At 44.0% G+C, this 21,091-nt stretch overlaps 1 protein-coding gene across 2 annotated transcripts in view; it reads right to left on the minus strand.

Annotated features, from left to right (window-relative positions):
- The window catches only part of ACER2 (alkaline ceramidase 2), a 37,971-nt gene extending 24,469 nt beyond the window's left edge, over window positions 1–13,502 (minus strand). The window contains exons 1-2 of one of the 2 annotated variants that reach the window (XM_040359846.1): window positions 13,273–13,502; window positions 12,861–12,981 (exon numbers count right to left, since the gene is read on the minus strand). In XM_040359846.1, the coding sequence (XP_040215780.1) occupies window positions 12,861–12,968 (108 nt within the window). In that variant the 5' untranslated portion in view covers window positions 12,969–12,981; window positions 13,273–13,502. Of the gene's footprint in view, window positions 1–12,860; window positions 13,008–13,272 lie in introns of both variants that reach the window. The other variant, XM_040359837.1, reaches the window with a different exon arrangement.
- Window positions 13,503–21,091: the final 7,589 nt, after the last annotated feature.

Here is a 21,091-nt window from a genome sequence, read left to right on the forward strand (position 1 = left end):
TTCTGTATTTGAATTATTGCTTTAATAAAAGATATTTACATTGTATGTATACTTTATGGTGGTTCTGGTATTTTTATATAGAGGGTGCATTTACTGTTTAGGTTGTGTGTGTGTGTTTATCTGTGTGGTTTGCACAGTTGTGTGAGTTTACTGTGGAAATATCACAGAAAGCATTCACAATGAATCACATCCACTAATTTGAATTGAAGGGCAGCTTCATGGCTACCATCCAATACACATTAAATTATGTGATCTCAGAGGCAAAGAAAATATACCTTTTATACAACACTGTGTGATTAACTACTGTACTGGCAAGAACATTAGTCTCAACTGGTGAAGTCACAAACATGCCTTACTGTGCCAGAACAACTGGTAAAGAGTCCTGACATTCATATCCATTGTTCTCCACAAGATACAGGTGCCAGAAGTCAGTACGAACAAGACGTGAAACCTGTGACTCAGGCGTCAGACTGAAGCTGCACACTATGTTCTCCACGCTTGTGTTTACCATATCATCCCTTCCGAGAAAATTGGCAATAAATGTTTGTTTTACCATGAGGACTGCCAGGATTTCAAGTCAGGCTCCCCTGAAGGGTTAAATTGCTCTACCACCCTAAGCGGTTCTAGAAGAACTGTGAGCTATACACATCTTTCAGGAAATCTGTCAATGGAAGTAACAAGGATGCCAATCCTGAGCTCTCCGTCTGAAAAAGTAACTTGCTTGGTTATCAAGTTGCCCCCTTGCTTCAATACTTTTAGCCATGGACCTGGAACAAGAAGGCAAATATTGATTTTTATGCAACTTTTATTTGCTGCATACTTCTTCCAGATCAGTGATGTAAAAGTGTAAAAGTTAGACACAGCCTGGCAACTAGCATTTCTAGGACAGCAATGCAAGGATGTAAAGCTGTGTGTAAAAAGGTTAAGACCCCTTTCACACTGGTTACCGCGTCGGCGGTAAAATGCCGCTATTTTACCATCGGATTTGCGGCGCGTTTTGGCCGAGAAAGGGTTAAAACTGCCCGCAATGCGCCACTACGGCGGCGTATTGCCGGCAGTACTGCCCATTGATATCAATGGGCAGGAGCGGATTAGCAGCGGTGAGTTCACCACTGCTAATGCGATCCAAAGAAGCTGCTAGCAGAACTTTCCCTGATGCCCTGCCAGCGCACCGCTCCAGTGTGAAAGCCCTGTTTTAGGGCGAATTGCAGGCGCTATTTCTAACGCTATAGCGCCTGCAAAACGCCCTCAGTGTGAAAGGGGTCTAAAGGCTAAGTTCACCGTTAACAAAAAAAATAAGAAATTCACGTATTTTTGCAGGTAAAACAATGCACATTTATTTAATTTTTTTCTACAGAAGCCTGCAAAGTATTGCACCCACGAACAGCAGATCTCAGGTGCAATATCAGGCTCCTACCACTCTCCCTCCAGCTTTCTGCCTGTACAGGCTTTCAGTTTGAAAGTTGGGGGGACTGTAAATGGACTACGACTGTGCTGATCGGCGTGCTTACAGTCCTCTGCAACTACAAGTCCATCTGGCGTGGTGGCAGACGTGTCTTGTAGTTTATGCATGCACAAATCTTTGTGAATGAATGACACAGCTGTGTGGGGGAAGCCTCACAAAGCCATGCCGATTTTAAAAGGTGACAGCAGCTGTGGGAGAAATTAACCCTGCCTGTTGTCACAGGGAAGGGGGTTGCTGAACATGTTACACCCTAAATACAATACATTAAAAAGTGAACTTATCCTTTACCTGATGTGATATTTTTTGACGCAATGCGCGGGTTCTCAGGCCAGCGGACATGTCCGATGAGTCGTACTAACCATCGGACATGTCCGGCGGACAGGCTTTCAGCGGACATGTTTCTTAGCATGCTAAGAAACAGTTGTCCGCTGGAAACCTGTCCGATCGGCCGCAAAATTGTCCCGTCGGCCCTACACACGACCGAACATGTCTGCTGAAACTGGTCCGACGGACCAGTTTCAGCGGACATGTTCGGTCGTGTGTACGAGGCCTAAGACCTTGGATTTCAAGCATAATTAGTTCCAGAAACATGCTTGTAATCCAAAGCACTTGTATATCAAAGCAAATTTCCCCATAAAAAAATAATGGAAACTCAAATGATTTGTTTCACAACCATTTATTCATAGGTCCTTCAGTTTATAGTCCATATAAAAAGATTATAGCAATGTGACCAGGTTGTGTAACCATAAAATGTCCATCCACAAATGGAAGCCTCCACAAGGGAATTAGACGCAAAATCCAGTAGGAGCTACGAGTATAAAAGAGAAGAGAGACTCCTCTAAGTGTAGAAATATGTTGCAAAATGTTGTACCTTCATTAAATGTAGCCATATTGCTACACTTAGGGCTCTTTCACACGGAGCGGATCCGTATTGATCCGCTCCGTTAGCCCGTTTGGCTCAGTGGGGATTCTTCCGTAAATCCCCGCTGATCTGTCGGCGGACAGGGCGGTCCCCGCACACAGTGCAGAGACCACCCTGTCTCTACTCCGCTCTCCCCTATGGGGAATCGGATGAATACGGACCGTGTGTCCGTATACATCCGATCCGTTCCGCCAGACGGAAGAAAAATAGGGTTTTCTTCCGTCCGCAAAAGCGGATCTTTGCGGACGCGGATGGTTGCATCATCCGCTAACGTCTGCAATCCCATAGGGATACATTACAAGTCCGTAAACGGACTTGTAATAAACGGACCGTTTGTCCGTAGGTGTGAAAGGGCCCTAAAGCTGCACCCCTCCGAGAAATTTGTGATTGGCACCAAATTCAAAAAAGTTAAAACATAATACACATACTGTACAGTATACTGTAATCTTTTAGATTACAGTACTGTATGAAATAAATACACACCCTCTTTGTACCTAGTGGTCTGCTCAGTGTCCTGCATGCACTTTTATATAATAAAAACTGTTTTTTAAAAAGAACATGGGAGGACAGCCCCTGCAGTGATTTTACCATGCAGAATATGAGGGAAAAGGCCATAGAAAAAAAAACACTATGAATGTACATTTGTTCAGCTCTCATTTGTGAGGAATGCTTGTTTGACTCGCATGTGCTGCTGATCTCTGAGGACAATAACTATGAAACACAGAGAAGTACAGTGTAAACGTATAATGTAGTCCTGTGAAAAGGTGCGCTGTGGGGCCATTCCTCACAGAGACTCATGGCATTTATTTTTAGAAAAGCTAGGCTGCTCTCTATAATCTGTACCCTCTTAGAATAAAAACGCTGAAAATGGCTTTTGTAAGTAGAAATTTGTGCAGCTTGAAATCAGGCTGAAAATGTTGTAGTGGTAAGCTGGATACACGCTATACAATTTTTTTTTTTTGATTTTTTTTTTTTCATTTAGGATTTACCAAAACCATAAAATATGGAGGTCAAACCTAAACACTTAAAATGTTTATGCAGTCAGGCATGCCTTTGTACTACATACAGTATCTGACAAAAGTGATTACACCCCTCCCATTTTTGTAAATATTTTATTATATCTTTTCATGTGACACAATGTAAAGTAGTGAGTGCACAGCTTGTACAACAGTCTAAATTTACTGTCCCCTCATAATAACTCAACATACAGTCTAATGTCTAAACCGCTGGCAACAAAAGTGAGTACACCTCTAAAGTGAAAATGTCCAAATTGGGCCCAAAGTGTCAATATTTTGTGTGGCCACCATTATTTTCCAGCAATGCCTTAACCCTCTTGGGCATGGAGTTCACCAGAGCTTTACAGGTTGCCACTGGAGTCCTCTTCCAGTCCTCCATTATGATATCATAGAGCTGGTGGATGTTAGAGACCTTGCACACCTCCACCTTCCATTTGAGGATGCCCCACAGATGCTCAATAGGGTTTGGGTCTGGAGACAAGCTTGGCCAGTCCATCACCTTTACCCTCAGCTTCTTTTTTTTTTATTTATATATATTTTTGGGGTATATTTATTATGGCAAAAAGTAAAAAAATATATATATATTTTTCCAAAATTGACGCTCTTTTTTTTGTTTATAGCGCAAAAAATAAAAATCGCAGAGGTGATCAAATACCACCAAAAGAAAGCTCTATTTGTGGGAAAAAAGGACGTTAATTTTGTTTGGGAGCCACGTCGCACGACCGTGCAATTGTCAGTTAAAGCGACGCAGTGCCAAATCGCAAAAAGTGGCCTGGTCTTTGACCACCAAAATGGTCCGGGGCTGAAGAGGTTAATGGCTGTGTGTTGAGTTATTTTGAGTGGGCAGCAAATTTACACTGTTATACAAGCTGTACACTCACTACTTTACATTGTAGCAAAGTGTCATTTCTTCAGTGTTGTCACATGAAAAGATGTAATAAAATATTTACTAACAACAAAAATTGTATATTCACTCCTAACTCTCTACTATCTGAAGGATAACTTACTGCTTACTTGAGCATATTGTATAACAAGATGTACTCGAAATTCCCAGCAGCCAATCAGAAATGAGCTTCAGTGTAATCAGGCTATTTTAAAATAATGTGGTAATGAGTTGATGTACTTATCCAAGTCTGTGTCCTCATCATCCTAATATATGGCAGCAACAAATGCTCGTCAACACAATTTTTAGAATCTCCAAAGACGTTTCAGCCTATCTTCTTCACAAAACCACCAAATGCTTTTACATAGATAAAACGTTTTAGAAATATGCTGCTATTTCTATTGGGACACTTGCACACAGGTAAATACAAATGCTGTATTTGTAGTGGTGTAGCATTTTTTTTTTGTGTTTGTTTTTACGGATCCCAACACAGGTGTGTTGCCTATGGGACAATGTACACAGCTGCGTAAATATCTATAAGGCCTGGTTCACACTGGTGCGTTTTGAAATGCGATTTGGCATGTCAAATCGCATGTCAAAACGGCGGTATTTGCCGCAAATTGCCGGCAATGGCACTGTCCTAATCGGTGCTACGCCGCATTTGTGGCGCTGCACCGAGTTCAAAAAGTAGTTTCTGTACTACTATTTGCGATTTTGGCCCACGATTTACATTGACATCTGTGCAGAAACTTGCACAGATGTCTCTATAATGGCGGCCGAAATCGGGACTGCCAGCGGGAGTAAAATCGTGCGAGTTAAGCTAAGGCCCGGTTCACACTGGTGCGACATACAGTAGGCTCCAACGTTGAGAGCTCATGTCGCATGACGTGTACAAATCAATGGTTCCCTATGAGAGCCGTCTTAACTGGTCTGACACACATCGGTCATACTTTAGAAAAGGTTCCTGCACTACTTTGGTTCAACTTTGGTCCGTTTTCAGCCCATTCAATATCATTAAAGTTGGATCAAAGTCGGATCCTCATCCTAACCTTCCGACTTGTAAAATCTAACACTGTGATTACAGCAGAAATGAAATGAATTTATGTCACACTGGCAGGGCTACTGTTAGAAATCACAGGGCCCCGTACAGCCTACCTGGCAGGGCCCCCCTTTAAATATATCAAAACAACATTTTCACAATAAATATACTAAAATCATTCTTAACGGACACAAAGATAACAGAGAAGCTGTGTGAATTAGCCCTTTTGTAAATAGTTTTTTACATTTTTGAACAAAAAACATTTTAGAATTTAAAAAAAAAAAAGTTTTAAAATTATTTTATTTTACATTTTTTTTACAAGGGATTAAAACAATACAGGGTTACAATTTGTTATGTCACGTCACAACCAAAAACGTAAACGTATTTTATTGGGACTTTATGTGATAGACCAACACAAAGTGGCACATAATTGTCAAGTGAAAGGAAAATGATAAATGTTTGTCAACAACATTTTTTTTACAAATAAATATCTCAAAAGTGTGTTGTGCATTTGTATTCAGCCCCCTTTACTTTGATACTCCTAACTAAAATCTAGTGCATGGGTGCTCAACCTGTGGCTCTCCAGCTGTTTCAGAACTACAATTCCCATGAGGCATTGCAAGCTACTGACTGTTACAAGCATGACTCCCAAAGGCAGAGGCATGATGGGACTTGAAGTTCTGCAACAGCTGGAGAGCCACAGGTTGAGCACCCATGATCTAGTGGAACCAATTGCCTTCAGAAGTCACCTAATTAGTAAATAGAGTCCACCTGTGTGTAATTTAATCTCAGTATAAATATAGCTGTTCTGTGAAGCCTTCAGGAGGTTTGTTAGTGAAAACTGCTGTTCACAGACTCTCACCATCCAATCTGACAGAGCTTGAGCTATTTTGAAAAGAAGAATGGGCAAATATGTAACTCTCTAGATGTGCAAAGCTTGTAGACACATCCCAAAAAGACTTGCAGCTGTAATTGCAGTGAAAGGTGGTTCTACAAAGTATTCACTCAGGGGGGCTGAATACAAACGCACGCCACACTTTTCACATATTTATTTCTAAAAAATTGAAAACCATTTATCATTTCCGTTCCACTTTACAAATACGTGCCACTTTATGTTGGTCTATCACATAAAATCCCAATAAAATACATTTACGTTTTTGGTTGTAACATAACAAAATGTCAAGGGGTATGAATACTTTTTCAAGGCAGTGTCCATGGAAATGAAAACACTGGCAGCTAGATGAGAAAGAAGAAGAATTTCATGCATGCATATGCACCTGTACATGAAGTCTTTATGGAACAGAACTTTTGTTATATATTTAGGATCTTTTTGGCGGCATAAAGATCAGTAGGTATTACGTCCATCTGCAAGAGGCCATATCATCCATTTCCAATATAAATCATGTTTATTAGACTGTAAATATTTCAAAGGAATTCATTCAAACACAAGAATGTCATGTATGACTCCTTAGAGTAAGAGGGAAAGTGAAGAAAATGCCAAACCGGCATAGTTCTGCACAATTTATTAAAGTAAAATACCATACAAAACAAATGGAACTCACAAGCGGGTGAGGGGGAGAGAGAGGATGAAAGTCTGCAGTGGATTGTAATGAGCTGGTAAATGTGTGGTAGTTCTTAGTGGAGAGGAAAGTTGGCTGTGGTGGGGAACAAGATGAGAATGGAGTCTGTGTAGGGAGACCGGCGCCAGGCTGCCCTGTGTAGCCGTGATGGTATATCCAGAAATGGGATGTCCGCCCAAAGACGATGTGTCCAGCTGGAGTAGTAAGAGGCGCTGTCAGTCCAACCGCTGTGTAAGCCAATCGGGGCGCGTTTCGGAAGCTTAACCATGGCTCCTTCATCAGCCTGATTGTTTTTAGACAATGTTTCAAACAATCAGGCTGATGAAGGAGCCGTGGTTAAGCTTCCGAAACGCGCCCCGATTGGCTTACACAGCGGTTGGACTGACAGCTCCTCTCACTACTCCAGCTGGACACATCGTCTTTGGGCAGACATCCCATTTTTGAATATACCATCATGGCCACACAGGGCAGCCTGGCGCCGGTCTCCCTACACGGACTCCATTCTCATCTTGTTACCCACCACAGCCAGCTTCTTCTTCTCCACCAAGGACTACCACACAGCTCCCAGCTCATTACAATCCACTGCAGACTTTCATCCTTTCTCTCCACCTCACCCGCTTGTGAGTTCCATTTGTTTTATATGCTATTTTACTTAAAGGGGTTTTCCACCCATTTTTTAAGTTTATTAAAAGTCAGCAGCTACAAAAAGTGTAGCTGCTGGCTTTTAATAAACTGACACTTACCTGCTCCACGGCTCCAGCGACTCGACGGCCGGGGCTCCGCTCCTCGCCCCCCCTCCCCGGCTGGCGTCTTCATTTCTAGTGTGGGCACCCGGCAGTGACAGCTTTCGGCTTCACGGCCGGGCACCCACTGCGCATGCGCGAGCGGCACTGCGCATGCGCGAGCGGCGCCGTCCGATTGGACAGGTGCTTGCCTACAGGGAGGGGCTGTAAAAAGGCGATTAAGATATTCGCCTTTCCAGCCCCTCGGCGGAAGGAGAAAGTGGGACAGGAAGTCCCCTTCTCCTGAAGCCCCCACTCCCCCCCCCCCCAAAAAAATTACATGCCAAATGTGGCATGTAAGGGGGCGAGGAGTGGGTTAAGAGGAAGTTCCATTTTTAGGTGGAACTCCTCTTTAAAGTGGAAGTAAACCCTCCCATCGTTTTCAGCCAAGGAAGCTGCCATCTTTGCCTCTGTTTAATCTACAACTGCCATGAGGCTGCACATGTGATCAGTTATGACACCAGCCATTGGATGCTTTGACAGTTTGAGAGCACAACCAATGGGAGTGTTACATTTCTGTAACTGTTTTATGGATGGGTTTACTTCCGCTTTAATAAATTGTGCTACACTATGCCAGTTTGGCGTTTTCTTCCCTTTCCTTCCTATTTTACAGATTCTGGATTTTCAGCCTATATATGAAAGCAGCCTTGCCAGCACCACAGTGTCAGCCATTTTCTACCAACTGACATTTTTATTCCTATACCTCTTGGAATAAATATCTTTCAATACTTCTTTTTTACCTGGTATATGACATTTTATAACTATAGGATGGGCACAGTGTCAGCACTGTAGTGTGTTTTGGTCATGTCTCTATATGACTCCTTAGAGTAACTGTCCCTAGCTGTAATTACACTGGAGCCTCTGATGATGATTAAGTAGCTATTATGCCTATATAATTATTTCCGGTTATCAAATAAAAGAAAATTGCTGTGCACACCTCATGTAATTGCTGTTAATTCCTATAGTGTGGTGCGATGTAAACACACAGCTATGTTATCTATTTCCTGTGTGAATGCCCTCTACCTTTATCACTGTGCTGGCACACCAAGGGCACTATACGTTTCCTGGTGAGACAGACTACTTATCCTAAAATCAAATACACTATAATTTAAAATAGAAGTATGAGAATTGAAAAAAAAAACATACATACTCACTTAGGTGAATGCAGCATCGGTCTGATACTGCAGCTGTCCCCTCACCACCTCTAAGATCGAGAACTGAGCGATCATATGACCGCTGATCGCTCAGATTTCTGGTCTGCATTGAGCACATTGTGATGACTGTCAGTCACTGGCTCACTGCCCTACCCCTCCAGCACTCCCTGGAGCACCGGGCTGTGGAGGACCGGTAGTGATTGGCTTAGGCGCTCAGTGGCTCACAGATGCTGAGATGGCTACTAGTCAGGCATCTGGGCCGATCCCGACTTTATTGTCAGGATCCCTGCAGAGTTTTGAGCGGCCCTGTGACGTCAGCTGACCAGGGCCGCCATCAGGGGGGTACAGGCAGTACACCTGTAAGGGGCACGGATGGCAACCCCCCCCCTTTTTTTATTTATTTTTTATAAAACAAAATATTTTTTTATTTTATTTTTTATTAAAGGGCCAATTTTTTTTTTTTTCTTTTAGAGGTCCGGAGGTCCCCAGGGGCCCGGATGACAATCCCCCTTTTTTTTTATAAAAAATAATCTTTTAATTTAAAGATTTTTTATTTCTTTTATTTTTATAAAATATATATTATTAATAAAGGGCCCCAGATGGCAACCCCCCTTTTAAAAAAAAAATTCTATATTTTTTATATAATATTTATTTATTTTATTTTTATTAAAGGGCCCAGAGGTCCCCAGGGCACGGATGGCTACCCCCTTTTTTTTTATATATATTTTTCGTAAAGGCCCCCCCCCCCCGCTTCTCAGCAGCCCCCCCCCCCCTTTTCTGCACCTCCCCCCCGCTTCTCTGTTCCAGGGGGCCCATGCCTGAAGCTGTGTAAGGGGCCCCATAATTCATGATGATGCGGCCCTGCAGCCGACAGCCGACTATAGCTAGCTGTCGGCTGAATCTTGGTCACAGGAATGCAGAACTAAGTGCACTCCTATGACCAGTATGGCCAAAAAAACTTTAGCTATACTTTTCCTTTAAAGAACAATTGTAATATGCAAGTAACATCTGGCAATAGCAACTAATTAACAAACAGAATCAAAGAATCAAAGAATTCAAGTATGGATATTTTATACATAGTTACATTGTTTGAGTTTAAACCAAAGTAACTATGTATATAACATACCTGGCTGATTCCCCTGGAAGCTGGAAATCATAATAGACACCACTACGGTACTGTAGTCATCTCCACTTACTTCCCAAGTCCCGTGCTGAATGACTGACTTTCTGCATTGTGAACACAGGAGGTTGGACACCCAGCACATTAATGCCCACTGTCTTGCCATTGTACATATGTGTTGGGCAGTTGTAAGGGGATTCATTTGCCTGTGCATGTAAAATCATGGTAGCTCATCTGCAAATATACTATCCAGCCTGACAAACCCTTTTAGTATTTCCTCCAGTTCATGCATCATAATACTGTATATGCCTGCAAACAACTGTAACAGCTGTCTATGGAAACCTACAAATCCCCCATACCACAAAAGGAAAAAGTGCTTTTCACATACTGCCCACCTTGCTTTGATAGATCACTATACAGAATCCCCCTTTGTCCTCTTGTAACAGCTGGCGGTAAAAACAGGCGTTTGAGCTGTAGTTATACCACACTCCCAACTGCCTACCTAAAACACAGCATACAGCAGGATGGAACAGTACACATGCTGCTGCAAATTTAAAGAGTAACAACACTTGTGGTGAGAAAAAAAAAACATTGCCCTCTGGGTGATCATTGATGTACATTGCAGGGATTTTAAAAAACTTAGATTCCTACCTTCTGCTATTCCAAAGAAATAGCTGCTTGTTTGTCTGTGTTTGTGTGGAAAATAAATCTAATGGGGGTGATTTTATAATTATCAATAAGATGCTGCACCTGCAGGGCTCTAATGAGGAAGGCTGCAGGAGCTGCATCCCCTTCGACATGATTTCCCTTTGGGAGTATGACACCAAAAATTACATTTTTGTTGCAGGGATGCCCAAAATCTGACTTGTATCTTTTGGGGTGACTTCTGGGAAAATCAGTAAGCCAATCACACAAGCAGGAAATTACTTTTCTGAGGGGGGGCTGGCATTCCATAAACCATCTGTGTACAGAATGCCTTCAGGTTGCTATATAGCAGGGACCTCCAAATTGTATAAACAAAGGGCCAGTTTACTCTTCTTTAAACTTTAGGGGGGGAGCTGTGGCCAGCAGGAGTAGAAAATGTCCTGGTGTCAGTGGGAGTAAACAGTGTCCACTCTTTGCTATTAGGGAGAGGAATAGTGCCCCATTGTTGTTGTCAGCGGGAGGAATAGTGCCCCATAATTGGTGTCAGCGGGAGAAATAGAGCCCCATCACTGGTGTCAGCGGGAGGAATAGTGCCCCATCATTGGTGTCAGCGGGTGGAATAGTGCCCCATCATTGGTGTCAGCGGGAGGAATAGTGTTCCATCATTGGTGTCAGCAGGAGGAATAGTGTTCCATCATTGGTGTCAGCGGGAGGAATAGTGTCCCATCATTGGTGTCAGCGGGAGGAATAGTGCCCCATCATTGGTGTCAGCGGGAGGAATAGTGCCCCATCATTGGTGTCAGCGGGAGGAATAGTGCCCCATCATTGGTGTCAGCGGGAGGAATAGTGTCCCATTATTGGTGTTAGCGGGAGGAATAGTGCCCCATCATTGGTGTCAGCGGGAGGAATAGTGCCCCATCATTGGTGTCAGCGGGAGGAATAGTGCCCCATTATTGGTGTTAGCGGCAGGAATAGTGCCCCATCATTGGTGTCAGCGGGAGGAATAGTGCCCCATCATTGGTGTCAGCGGGAGGAATAGTGCCCCATCACTGGTGTCAGCGAGAGGAATAGTGTTCCATCATTGGTGTCAGCGGGAGGAATAGTGTCCCATTATTGGTGTCAGCGGGAGGAATAGTGTCCCATCATTGGTGTCAATGTGAGGAATAGTGTCCCATGACTGGTAATAGGGGGAAGAAATTGTGTCCCATAATTGGTGTCAGTGGGAGGAAGTGTCCCACATCACTGGTATTAGGGGGAAGAAATTGTGTCCCATAATAGGTGTCAGTGGGAGGAATAGTGCCCTATCATTGGTGTCAGTGCAGGCAATAGTGTAGCACCTTTGGTGTCAGTGCGAGGAACAACATCCCATCACTGGTTATAGAGGGAGAAATAATAGGTGTCAGCCTAGGTTCACACTGCTGCGAATTCAAAATCGCGGTAAAATGCGCGATTTTACCGCGATTTCGCGGCCGCGATTTTGCCGCAATTTGGGCCGCAATTTAATGTAAATCGCGGCCCGAAATCGCAAAAAGTAGTACAGGAACTACTTTTTGAAATCGCAGATGCGTTGTCGCACTGATTAGGACAGTGCCATTGCCGCCGATTTGAGATGCGATTTGACATGTCAAATCGCATCTCAAATCGTTCCAAATCGTACCCAGTGTGAACCAGGGCTAAATGAGAGGAATAGTTCCCCAATGTCAGTGGCAGGAACTATGCCCCACAGTTACTGACAGTGGGAGTAATAATGCCCAAATGGCCAGATAAAAACAAGCAAAAGGCGGCACCCGGCTCCCAGTCTGCAGTTTGGAGACCACTGCTATATATTGCATTACAGAAAAGTACAGAGCTGCAGATTGAAATGGAAAGGTCATTTTAACACATTTATTTACAGTATGACTTGTGTAACAATTGTATACGCTACAAAAGTGGCATTACACTTTAACATAGACTGCTGAGACAACAGGTGGCACCACTTGCCATACTCACTTATTTAAGTCAATGGGACCACACTGACACCGCAAGTGGATGTACCGGGTTAGTTCCATAAAAAATAAAACAGGTATTTTGGTGACCGATTACCTCCTCAACACCTGTAAGACACTACAAGCGTCCACTATGGATCTCTTCTCAGAGAATAGCCTTATACAGGCCTCTACACAACAAAAAGTCATAGGATTTATGGATTATATGACAGCAAATATGAGTTTTAGAAATGGCTGCCTCACCGATGTAGTATATAGAGAGAACTTACCGTATTGTAAAACTCGGCGATAGAGGGGACGATTTTGTAGTTGTCTTCACACCAGTCCACCTCTGAGCTGCCAGCCTGCAGTTGGTCCCATATCTTCAAAGATGCCATCTCTGATCTGCTTCTGTGGAGACAAATCACCCCTTAGATCTGCCAGGAAGGGAATAAGAAATAGAATCCTAGAATCAATGCTTGTTCCTATTGAGTCATACAAGTCTGTAGTACCCATACACTATACAACTCTATCTAGAAGAATTCTCATAGGAGGAGCATCCTAAGCAAGGGTGAAATGAGGCAGGCCCTTACACTGTGATGAGAAGGAGATTGTACAATCAGATTGTATAGTGTATGGGCTTAGTGTCCGATCTCTGTGACAAGTCACGACTATCACATCCGAAGTGGTGGAGCTACCAACCTGCTGTAAGTGTGACGAGCTGCTGCAGATCTTCTTTCTCCTCTGGCTGCCACTTACAGAAAGTGACTTCTTATGTAAACAGCAGCAGGCGATATTCAGGCTCAGCTCTGAAAACAATGTTTAGTATGGGAAGTCGGGCACAGGTCAGATCCCATCCAGCGACTCCGACCATCTGCTCCTTTCTGCAACTGCACACAATAATAAAAGCCGTCCATTATCTGGATGAAGTCCCGCCCCGGGGGAGGGGCTATGCCGGCATATGAACCGTGCGGGCTCTGCCCCCTCCTTGTTTACATGATTAGAAGACAGCGGGGGTAACGGAGTGAGCCTGGATTATGGACTCAGCCAATCACAGGGCTCCTCCGCACAAAGATCCCCTCTTATCCCCTGCCACTCATTTCTTCTCATCGGAGACTGTCTGGTCTATTCCGTTTAATCAGGAATGGATAGCACTGAACCCTGCTGAATGTATTAGGAATAGATAAGGCGGATTGTTTTTATACACTCTGATTGAAGTGATATTAAAGTAGGACAAACCAAAGTCAGATCGCTGCTGCATTGATGGAACCAATGTTATTTCCTTTGTCATGTGATTCAATGCTATCCGATTCACATCTGAAATCGCATCAGTGTGAACCAGGGCTACAGACATAGCTCCCAACTGTCCCTGATCTCTAAGGATTGTCCCTGATTTCTAAGGACTGTCCCTGATCTCTAAGGATTGTCCCTGATTTCTAAGGATTGTCCCTGATTTCTAAGGATTGTCCCTGATCTCTAAGGACTGTCCCTGATCTCTAAGGATTGTCCCTGATTTCTAAGGATTGTCCCTGATTTCTAAGGATTGTCCCTGATCTCTAAAGGTCTGTCCCTGATCTCTAAGGATTGTCCCTGATCTCTAAGGACTGTCCCAGATCTCAAGGTCTGTCCCTGATCTCTAAGGATTGTCCCTGATCTCTAAGGACTGTCCCAGATCTTTAAAGGTCTGTCCCTGATCTCTAATGATTGTCCCTGATCTCTAAGGACTGTCCCTGATCTCTAAGGATTGTCCCTGATCTCTAAGGACTATCCCTGATCTCTAAGGATTGTCCTTTGTCCATGATCTCTAAGGACTGTACCTGATCTCTAAGGATTGTCCCTGATCTCTAGGGACTGTCCCAGATCTTTAAAGGTCTGTCCCTGATCTCTAATGATTGTCCCTGATCTCTAAGGACTATCCCTGATCTCTAAGGATTATCCTTTGTCCATGATCTCTAAGGACTGTCCCTGATCTCTAAGGATTGTCCCTGATCTCTAAGGTCTGTCCCTGATCTCTAAGGATTGTCCCTGATCTCTAAGGTCTGTCCCTGATCTCTAAGGATTGTCCCTGATCTCTAAGGACTATCCCTGATCTCTAAGGATTGTCCTTTGTCCATGATCTCTAAGGACTGTCCCTGATCTCTAAGGATTGTCCCTGATCTCTAAGGATTGTCCTTTGTCCATGATCTCTAAGGACTGACTGTACCTGATCTCTAAGGATTGTCCCTGATCTCTAGGGACTGTCCCTGATATCTAAGGATTGTCCCTGATCTCTAAGGATTGTCCCTGGTTTCGGCACATGGGAGGCGATGGGAATCCACTATATCACCCAGTTGTACTCTGGCACAGTATTTAAATCTTTTGCAGCCCTAAGAGAGGAATTTGACTTACATAAATCCCAATTTTACCAATACCTGCAACTAAGGCATGCTGTGCAATGCGAAGATAGACTCTCCCCATTTGTTTGGACAGCGCACCCTCTGTTGAGCGACGTGCTCACTACGGATGACAGGGCGGGCATGATATTGAGGGTCTATGCAAAACTACTCCAATCTACGCATGACGTAAGTAAACTCCCTTGTAGAAGAGGGTGGGAACGTGATCTGGGGTTTAGACGGGGAAACTTGGGAGTTGTGCCTGACGTCCGCCCCATTGGTTTCTGTATCTGCATCACAGAGGCTTTCCCACTTGTATCTATTACACAGGGTATACAGAACCCCGGCTAGGTTACACAGGTGGGGCCTCAGGGACACCCCCTTATGCCCAAAATGTAATGCACATGCTGGAGATCTCTTGCACATGTTGTGGAAATGTCCAAAGCTTTTCAGGTATTGGAAATTTGTCCTTGACACTATAGCCCAGGTATTTCAGATACCAGCGATTAATGACCCAGTGGTTTGCCTTCTTGGTGCCTTGGAGTTACCAGACTTGTCGCCGAACGGTCATACTGCGGTGCTACGTTAACTCTATCTTGCCCGCAAAGAGATTGCTAAATTATGGATCACTCCGAGAGTACCAACGGGCGAACAGTGGGTGAAGCAGGTTAATAATCTACTGATTCGTGAAAAACTAACATACCAACACCGCAACGTATTAAAGAAGTTCTACTCAATGTGGCAGCCTTGGTTGGACGTCTCGGGATTAGGTCCTCTCCAACTGGCGAGGGACAGATTACTACAGGGATAGAGTGCTTAAACAGAGGGTGGAAGACAAAGATGTGGAGTTGTGTTTGTGCTGGGAACGGGGTGCGGGGGACGGGGTGTGCTATAATACCTCCCTACGAAGTAGAGGGGGGATGGGACTATATTGGTGATCCACGGCTTAAAACAAAGATCCTTCTTTCTTCTTCATTTCTCCCTCTTTCTCTTCTTTTCATTTTCCTTCTCTTACTTTGCTATCTTGCCCTCTTCCCTTTTCTCTCTTTTTCTAGTTGGTTTAATCTCTCTATTTCCTGAGGTTACTGGTTAATATTATGGTATACAGTCAGATTCCATCTATGAGGCAATGCTTTATATAATGCAGTACTTTAAGGTATAACATCTTCTCCTTTATGCTTAAAACAAGTGACTGAAGATCCGTTTACCTACTATGTATGTATGTATTGTTTGGAAAATTGGTGTATACCGGTATGTGACTACACCCTGATTCTTTCCTCTGTAACTGCATTCATTGTTGATCTGTCTGTGTATGTTTATGTGATTGTATTTCTATTTTCCTACAATAAACTTATTTCTGATTTAAAAAAAAAAAAGGATTGTCCTTGATCCCTAATGCCGCATACACACCATCACTTTATGTGATGAAAAAAAACGACGTTTTTAAAAACGTCACTTTAAATGACCGTGTGTGGGGGAAAACGTCGTTTTATGTCTTGTGAAAAACGACCAAAAAAAAAATTGAAGCATGCTTCAATTTTATGTGTCGTTTTTCAAAATGTCGTTTTTTACTTCACAGAAACTGACCGTGTGTAGCAAAAAACGACGTTTAACCACTTAAGCCCCGGACCATATTGCTGCCTAAAGACCCAAGGTTTTTTTACAGTTCGGGACTGCGTCGCTTTAACAGAAAATTGCGCGGTCGTGCGATGTGGCTCCCAAAAAAATAGATCTTTCTTTTGGTGGTATTTGATCACCTCTGCGGTTTTAATTTTTTGCGCTATAAACAAAAATAGAGCGACAATTTTTAAAAAAATGCAATATTTTTTACTTTTTGCTATAATAAATATCCCCCCAAAACATATATAAATTTATTTTTTTCCTCAGTTTAGGCCGATACGTATTCTTCTACCTATTTTTGGTAAAAAAAAAACGCAATAATCGTTTATCGGTTGGTTTGCGCAAAATTTATAGCGTTTACAAAATAGGGGATAGTTTTTTTGCATTTTTATTTTTTTTATTTTTTTTTACTACTAATGGCGGCGATCAGCGATTTTTTTCGTGACTGCGACATTATGGCGGACACTTCGGACTGTCTCTGATCTCTAAGGACTGTCCCTGATCTCTAAGGACTATCCCTTATCTCTAAGGACTGTCCCTGATCTCTAAGGATTGTCCCTGATCTCTAAGGATTGTCCTTGATCTCTAGGGACTGTCTCTGATCTCTAAGGACTGTCCCTGAGTCCTTCTTGCCCTCCTGAGTCATGTCCTTGAGCTACGCACTTACTATATAAAATACAAATTAAAGTGGAGGTTCCATCAAAAAAAACTATTTTGCTTTAAACTGTAGCTTACGACTAAAAAAGAAAAACATTTTTTTTTTTTTTTTTTACTCATCTGGAAATGCCTGTTGCTATGCGGTCCCACGAAATCTGCCTTTGAAACCACCTAGGATTCTGACATCATCTCCCTCTAATGGTCCTGGGAAATGTGTGTCATCATTTCCCAGGATGCAGTGCGCTGTCCAATTATCACTCCCCATCCAAGACTTCCAGGAAGTAAGTGCTTGTAGGCTTCACAATGCCCACAAGCAAAATGACAACGGTGTAGATATAGTTTTATAAACTATCTTTTTTGAATATCTATGCGGATCGGCGGCGGATTGTAAAATAGTAAGTGACCAGATTTATATTATAAAAACGCAGGATGAAAGGACATACATTTAAAAAATGCTAATTGTGGTTGGAACTCCGCTTTAAGATATATGTTTTTTTGCCTTAGTGCCGGTTCACACTACAGCGACTTGGGATCCGACTTGTGTCGCCTTACGTCACCCCAAGTCGCGCAACATGAGAAATTCCATTGAAGTGAATGGAGCCGTCTTAATGTACACTATTGAAATCGATCCGACTTCAGAAAAGGTTCCTGTACTACTTCAAGGCGACTTCAAGGCAACTTGTACCCATTGATTTCAATGGAAGTTGCCTCCAAAGTCGGATCACTGTCTTAACTGAAGCAACTTTACAGGAAGAGAAAATAGTTTACTCAGGCAAACCCCTCCCTCCCACAGATCTGATTATTCTGTGATTGGCCACAGCCAAAGTCGCCTGTCCTGGAGGCAACTTTAAGTCGTGTTGTAATTTGCTCCAAGTCGTGCTGAAGTCGCCTTGCAAAGTCGTGCTGTAAGTCGGCTTGCCCCTGTGTGAACCGGCACTAAAAGTAAAGCTAAAGTCTAATTTTTTTTTTATTTAAAAATAACAAACATGTTATACTTAGCTGCCCAGATCCTCCTCTTCTTGGGCCTCTCACTGGCGCTCCTGGCCCCTCCCTTCTGCTGAGTGCCCCCACAGCAAACAGCCTGCTATGGGGGCACCCGAACCACTGTTTTGTGTGTCCATTTAGACACAAAGAGGGGGTTCACCTCAGCCCTCCTCTCTCCTCATTGGCTCACTGACTTTGATTGACAGCAGCGGGAGCCAATGGCAATGAGGAGGGAGAGTCCCGGGCAGGTGAGACTCTCATGCACAATTGCTGGATCAAGATGGGTCTTAGGTAAGTATTAGAGGGGCTGAGTGGGGATATTGCACACAGAAATGCATTAAGTTATAAAAAAAAACTTCTGACATTAGAACCTCTTTGGTATCGACCTTAAATCACATTGCTAATTGCATATTGTACTTGTCTGTAGCCTAAATACTGACATTTGCACTTTAACCAGTTCCCGACCCGCTCATGTACATATACGTCAGCAGAATGGCACGGACAGGCACATCAACGTACCTGTACGTCCTCTGCTTGACGGGGGTCGGGGGTCCGATCGGGACCCCCCCTGGTACATGGCGCGGGTCGGTAATCTTCAGGAGCGATCCGGGATGCGGGGGCGGCAGTTCGTTTTTGTCCGCCCCCTCCGGATCGCTCCCCAGCCAATCAGCTTCCTCCCCCGCCCTCCTCTGCCTGCATTGTAAACACAGGCAGAGGAGGAAGTGATGTCACCGCTCCTCCCGCCGGTATTTTCGTCCGGCGGAGGAGCGGAGACATCACACAGTGAGTACACAAGCACTACACTGACACACAGACACATAGGCTTACGATCCCCCCCCCGGTCACCCCCCGATCGCCATCACCAGCCCCCCCCCTGTCACACCGTCACTAAATTGCAGTGATCATTTACTGATCACTGCATTTAGTTTCAGTGTGACAGGCAGTTAGTGTCAGGCAGTTAGTGTTAGGTCCAGGATAGCCCCCCCCCCCCCAATAAAGGTTTTAACCCCTTGATCACCCCCTAGTTAACCCTTTCACCCCCCTTTTTCCAGCGTCACTAAGCGATCGTTTTTCTGATCGCTGTATTAGTGTCGCTCGTGCCGCTAGGTAGCTAGTTTTTTTTTGAGGTTCGCCGCCATGTTTTTATAGCGTTAGAAAATTTATGGGGGTACCTAACGCTATAAAAACATGGCGGCGAACCTCAAAAAAAACTAGCTACCTAGCGGCACGAGCGACACTAATACAGCGATCAGAAAAACGATCGCTTAGTGACGCTGGCAAAAGGGGGGTGAAAGGGTTAACTAGGGGGTGATCAAGGGGTTAAAACCTTTATTGGGGGGGGGGTAGGGGGCTACACTGGACCTAACACTTTTAACCCCTTGATCACCCCCTAGTTAACCCTTTCACCCCCCTTTTGCCAGCGTCACTAAGCGATCGTTTTTCTGATCGCTGTACTAGTGTCGCTCGTGCCACTAGGTAGCTAGTTTTTTTTTAGGTTCGCCGCCATGTTTTTATAGCGTTAGAAAATTTATGGGGGTACCTAACGCTATAAAAACATGGCGGCGAACCTCAAAAAAAAAACTAGCTACCTAGTGGCACGAGCGACACTAATACAGCGATCAGAAAAACGATCGCTTAGTGACGCTGGCAAAAGGGGGGTGAAAGGGTTAACTAGGGGGTGATCAAGGGGTTAAAACCTTTATTGGGGGGGGGGGGGTAGGGGGCTACACTGGACCTAACACTTTTAACCCCTTGATCACCCCCTAGTTAACCCTTTCACCCCCCTTTTGCCAGCGTCACTAAGCGATCGTTTTTCTGATCGCTGTATTAGTGTCGCTCGTGCCGCTAGGTAGCTAGTTATTTTTTGAGGTTCGCCCGCCAGGTTTTTATAGCGTTAGGTACCCCCATACATTTTCTAATAAAGGTTTTAACCCCTGATTGCCCCTAGAGTTAACCCTTTCACCCCCCTATTGCCAGCGTCACTAAGCGATCGTTTTTCTGATCGCTGTATTAGTGCCGCTGGTGCCGCTAGGTAGCTAGTTATTTTTTGAGGTTCGCCCGCCAGGTTTTTATAGCGTTAGGTACCCCCATACATTTTCTAATAAAGGTTTTAACCCCTGATTGCCCCTAGAGTTAACTCTTTCACCCCCTACTGCCAGCGTCACTAAGCGATCGTTTTTCTGATCGCTGTATTAGTGTCGCTGGTGCCGCTAGGTAGCTAGTTATTTTTTGAGGTTCGCCCGCCAGGTTTTTATAGCGTTAGGTACCCCCATACATTTTCTAATAAAGGTTTTAACCCCTGATTGCCCCTAGAGTTAACCCTTTCACCCCCCTATTGCCAGCGTCACTAAGCGATCGTTTTTCTGATCGCTGTATTAGTGCCGCTGGTGCCGCTAGGTAGCTAGTTATTTTTTGAGGTTCGCCCGCCAGGTTTTTATAGCGTTAGGTACCCCCATACATTTTCTAATAAAGGTTTTAACCCCTGATTGCCCCTAGAGTTAACTCTTTCACCCCCTACTGCCAGCGTCACTAAGCGATCGTTTTTCTGATCGCTGTATTAGTGTCGCTGGTGCCGCTAGGTAGCTAGTTATTTTTTGAGGTTCGCCCGCCAGGTTTTTATAGCGTTAGGTACCCCCATACATTTTCTAATAAAGGTTTTAACCCCTGATTGCCCCTAGAGTTAACCCTTTCACCCCTTATTGCCAGCGTCACTAAGCGATCATTTTTCTGATCGCTGTATTAGTGTCGCTGGTGCCGCTAGGTAGCTAGTTATTTTTTGAGGTTCGCCCGCCAGGTTTTTATAGCGTTAGGTACCCCCATACATTTTCTAATAAAGGTTTTAACCCCTGATTGCCCCTAGAGTTAACCCTTTCACCCCCTATTGCCAG

The sequence above is a fragment of the Rana temporaria genome, chromosome 1, assembly GCF_905171775.1.
Source record: "Rana temporaria chromosome 1, aRanTem1.1, whole genome shotgun sequence".
NCBI lineage: Eukaryota > Metazoa > Chordata > Amphibia > Anura > Ranidae > Rana > Rana temporaria.